This window comes from Clinocottus analis, unplaced genomic scaffold, assembly GCF_023055335.1.
Source record: "Clinocottus analis isolate CAN_PGR_092001 unplaced genomic scaffold, fCliAna1.0.p SCAF_6, whole genome shotgun sequence".
NCBI lineage: Eukaryota > Metazoa > Chordata > Actinopteri > Perciformes > Cottidae > Clinocottus > Clinocottus analis.
This window is the reverse complement of record NW_027176218.1, coordinates 457501-462500: the sequence shown is the minus strand read 5'-3', so window position 1 is coordinate 462500 and position 5000 is coordinate 457501. Positions and strand designations below refer to the sequence as shown.

Sequence of the window (5000 nt, the reverse complement as noted above, 5' to 3'; positions counted from 1 at the left end):
TTCTTTGTCCGATAACGTAACTTTGAGGAAGAGGAGAAGGAGGTGGAGGAGGAGGAGGAGGAAGAGGAGAAGGAGGTGGAGGATGAGGAGGAGGAGGAGGAAGAGGAGGAACCGTCCTGTGTGTAATTGTTTGAAATTAGCCCGCTGACGTTGACATCAGGAGCTTCTCCGGCTGCAGTAATGCTGCTCGACACGGACGAGGCCCGGCTGGGAGGTCCGAATACCACACGGCCGATTAGAGAACCCCCACCTCCTCCTCTTCCTCCTCCTCCTCCTCCCTCCTCCTCCTCCTCCTCCTCCTCCTCTTCCTCCTCCTCTTCCTCCTCTACGACATGAAACGGACTAAGTCGAAGGATCCGCCTCGCGGGTTAAATCTCGAGGGCATGAGAGAGGAACACCAGAGTCCTGCTGATCCTCCACCGGCAAGAAAACATAGATTATGTCTCTGGAGGAGAGACTAGTCCTCAGAGGAGAGACTAGTCCTCAGAGGAGGAGAGACTAGTCCTCAGAGGAGAAACTAGTCCTCAGAGGAGAGACTAGTCCTCAGAGGAGAAACTAGTCCTCAGAGGAGAGACTAGTCCTCAGAGGAGAAACTAGTCCTCAGAGGAGAAACTAGTCCTCAGAGGAGAGACTAGTCCTCAGAGGAGAGACTAGTCCTCAGAGGAGGAGAGACTAGTCCTCAGAGGAGAAACTAGTCCTCAGAGGAGAGACTAGTCCTCAGAGGAGAAACTAGTCCTCAGAGGAGAAACTAGTCCTCAGAGGAGAGACTAGTCCTCAGAGGAGGAGAAACTAGTCCTCAGAGGAGAGACTAGTCCTCAGAGGAGGAGAGACTAGTCCTCAGAGGAGAGACTAGTCCTCAGAGGAGAGACTAGTCCTCAGAGGAGAAACTAGTCCTCAGAGGAGAGACTAGTCCTCAGAGGAGGAGAGACTAGTCCTCAGAGGAGAGACTAGTCCTCAGAGGAGGGACTAGTCCTCAGAGGAGGGACTAGTCCTCAGAGGAGAGACTAGTCCTCAGAGGAGAGACTAGTCCTCAGAGGAGAGACTAGTCCTCAGAGGAGAGACTAGTCCTCAGAGGAGAAACTAGTCCTCAGAGGAGAGACTAGTCCTCATCTATAAAATCTTTGCTTTCAAAAACTCCAAAGACACAAAATCTAAATCAAGAGAAAAAACTGGAAGGTATTTTTTACTTCTCATGATATTCACAGAGTACTTTTACTTGATAAATTACTTTGCAACGTACATCAATAATCTAAATCGTCGCTAATTCTGATAAATGTCATTTTCATTTTTAATTTGAAGTACAAACTGTGATCAAAATGTTTTTACGTCGTTTCAGACGAGAAAATATAAAATCTGTAATATTTGACAAGTAGATACAGACGACTTCAGCGTGGTTACGTTACTGCAAGTACTGCGTTATGAGGTACAAATACTTCCACGACTAACAAGTGTTGCACTCTGCAGCATGGGAAGAAATAGTGGTGCGAAAAAATGAAAAATAAAACAGTTGCAGATCAATTTTTCTGCCGTTAACAAATCTTTTCAGCACTAAACACACACACACACACACACACACACACACACACACACACACACACACACACAGAAGGAGAAACCAGTCGGCTGCACCGAGGTGATAAATCTACAATTGTAAAGTGAGCCGCGGTGTGGAATGTGATGCGATCGACCTTCTGTGGAGAGGAGGAGGAGGAAGGAGGAGAAGAAGGGAGGAGGAGAAGAAAGGAGAAGAAAGGAGGAAGAGAGGAGGAAGAGAGGAGGAGGAGAAGAAAGGAGGACACATGTCGGAGGGAACTATCAGATTCCCAGAAAGCCGCCGTGTCGCAGTAAATCAACGCGTTTGGAAAAAAGAGACAACCGGTTGTTTGGATTCTGTCGGCGTTAAATTGAGACAACATGTTTGTTGCCGCTAACCGCTAACGGTTAGCTAACCGTTAGCGGTTAGCGGAGAGCGCGCCGCGACGCTGGAGATCCCGCGGGGAAAAGAGAAAAAGAAAAAAGGTGCCAGAAGCAACACAACGACCTGGAAACACAATCCAGCAGAAACCAGACAAGACAACTTTCTATTCCTGGAGCCGTTTGAGGTCCCTGAAGGCATCGCGACTGAGTGATCTCTCTCTCAAGACCCTCCAGAGACGATAACGGATTATTTAACGACTGTTTTAAAAGCGATGCGTCGGATTTGCCGCCATCTAGCGGTGGCGTCGCAGATTACAACCAAATGAAACTTCTCTGGTGAACAAACCTCCCGTCTGCAGGAGACAACTCTCTGAAGGGTTAAAGTAACTCCTGACGCCCTCGTGTGGCCTCCTGCGTCGTGATCACATGGATCATTTACTCGACTAGGTTTCATCAGATCTGCTCGTTATGATTAGAGCCTCTCCCAATGGGACACGCCGGCCCTTTAAGACGACGTAACGTCCATTGGAGGATAACATGCAGACAGCAGTGAGGCAGGTGTCTATAAGGGTAAGTTTGTGTCTTTTTTACCTGAGCAATTTCTAATTTGTAAGCAAATTATCTCCAAATCTTTGCTTTCAATTTAAAAAAATGCTCTAAAATAAAAATAAAAAATAAGCTAAAAAAAACTCACAACTAAAATTTGCTATCAAAAAGAAAATTTTCTCTAAAAAAAATGCTCTAAAAAAAACAAACACTATCAAAACTAAAATTTGCTTTAAAAAAAAATTGCTCTAAAAAAAAAAAAAAAAATTTGCTCTCCCAAAAAAAGTGCTCAAAAAAACCCAAAATGCTCTCAAAACAATACACACTCTCAAACAAAAAAAAATGCTCTCAAACCTAATATTTGCTCTAAAAAAAAGAAATGCTCTAAAACTCTTTTTTAGAGCAAAGATTTGGAGATAATTTACTTACAGACAAGAAGTTTGCTCGGGTAAAAAAGACACAAATCTACCTTCACAGCTATCACAGACGTGAACTTTAAGAGCTCCGATTGATCCCGGTTAAACTCCCTGTGAGGCTCGGTGACTTGCTCAAGGACACTTCAGCCGGTAGTGATTTGTACATTTCATCCTCCTCCTGCACTCACTGCGCAGCAGCAGGCGTCCGAACAGGTTGTGGTCTCTGGCCGTGGTGTTGCAGTTCCAGCGGTGGTTGCGGAACTGGTGCTGGCACTCGGAGATCCAGTCCTTCATGCCGGCCCCGATGGCCTGCATCACCTTGGGGTGCTGGCGGCACAGCTGCCGCTGCTTGTTCACCAGGCCGGGGATGTTGTCGCACATCACCTGCGAGCCCAGCGTGCCCATGTACCTGCATGAAGGAGGGAGGGAGGGAGAGCTCTTTTAATCGCGTTCATCAAAAGAGGGAAAGAAGTGTGAGATGAGTTAAGGATCTAAAAGAGAGGATAGAACATGTTGGAGGAGAAGAAAAGGGAGTGAGGCGATAATGAAAGGTGTCTCCTTGAGCAACTTTGTGTTGAAATCACTGCTCACAAGTCCACACTCCCATGTGATGAAAGACCTGCAGGGATCTCCTCGAGAAAGAACAGAGCAGCCAGAGGATGGGGGGAAGAAAAGGAGAAGAAATGAAGGGAAAGGATTCTGTGCAAACAGCCCCTCATATCAGAAGTGTGAAGTCACGGAAAGACAGCAAATAAAGAGGAATTAAATGATATCAAGTGACTTTATCCTGGAAACGCATCTGTCTAAATGTTTTCTCTCACTTAATAAAGACTTTATGGACTACGTATTAAAACATAAGAGTCAAAAAAGAAGAGGGGAACAAGATAACGTCATGCACATATCCCATTGACGCATTTTGCGTAAAAACGTGTAAAACAGAGACATGCCTCACGCGTCTTTCTGCAGGTTGCGTTCAAGATGTACAACAAAAAGAGAGGAAAAAAAAAGAAAAACTCACGGTACTCACCACCAGGACGCATCGACCTCGGCCGTCAGCCAGCAGATTGCTACGGATAAATAAAAACATATTCCACTCGGCGATAAGTTCATATTAAGCAAACGTCGGCGCTGTTACGGCGTCTGGAGCATTCCCACGAACGAAACACACAATTATAAAACATTTAGGGGAGAAGTCACAACTTGTTGAATCTCCAGAGAAAGAAGAAGAAAAAAAGAAAAAACTGAAATCACGCTTGGATTAAAACATGTGTCATCACACAGGCGGAGGACGGAGGTCTGCGCGTAAAAGCCATGGAGACGTTTTGTGCCGCCGAGAGAGAAGGAAAAAAAAAGAAGTGAAGCTCTTAATAGTCTGGCAAATATTTTCAGTGGAGATGATGTGCTATCGGGTTTAAATTGCTTTACACGAGGGGGTGGAGGTGGAGGTGGAGGTGGTGGGTGGAGGTGGAGGGTGCCGTCTCAGGAATGAGGTGAAGAAATGAGATGTCTGAGAGTATCTGTTCGGGCTGGTTTGACACCAGACAGCTCTGGCGCGCGTCCAGACCGGAGCGCCGCAGAGACCTGGTCCACGCGGGATGGGAGGGGGGGGGGGGGGGCTTCACTCCCAAAACTGGGGAGAGGAGCACGCGCTCAGCCAATGTCAGCCACACACACACACACACACACACATCGGCGAAGATGGTGACAGAATGGAGCAAGCGGATAAGATGAAGCACCCTTTTACGCACAATTTATCTCGAGGGATCCGCATCTTTTTACGCACAAGACGTGTTTAAAAGGACTTGAATTATGAATAAGAAGTCATCAAACTAAACAACCGCGTGTCATAATCACGTGTCTGTTTTAAACACAGCTTGTGGGAACTCAAACTATCTCGTTTCGTATCATATTCGTTCACTTTCTTTGCGCATTTACCATTTTTTCGTTGTCATTTACCCAAGTGACGCACGATTGCCGCGTATTTCTGATCTCCAAAGCATGACGCATGGTTGTTTTACTGCCTCACACAAACCATCACTAATAACTCAGGAATGATGGGGGGAATTACTCACCGGCTCTCCCAAAGCAGCACCTCAAGGTGACGTGTCCATTTCGATTGGA

At 46.3% G+C, this 5000-nt stretch overlaps 1 protein-coding gene across 1 annotated transcript in view; it reads right to left on the bottom strand.

Moving 5' to 3' along the window:
* Window positions 1-4267, bottom strand: part of wnt2 (wingless-type MMTV integration site family member 2) — a 9771-nt gene extending 5504 nt beyond the window's left edge. The window contains exons 1-2 of the mRNA XM_068602654.1: window positions 3907-4267; window positions 3068-3288 (exon numbers count right to left, since the gene is read on the bottom strand). Of these exons, the coding sequence (XP_068458755.1) occupies window positions 3068-3288; window positions 3907-3989 (304 nt within the window). The 5' untranslated portion in view covers window positions 3990-4267. The remainder of the gene's footprint in view (window positions 1-3067; window positions 3289-3906) is intronic.
* Between the last annotated feature and the right edge of the window lie 733 nt (window positions 4268-5000).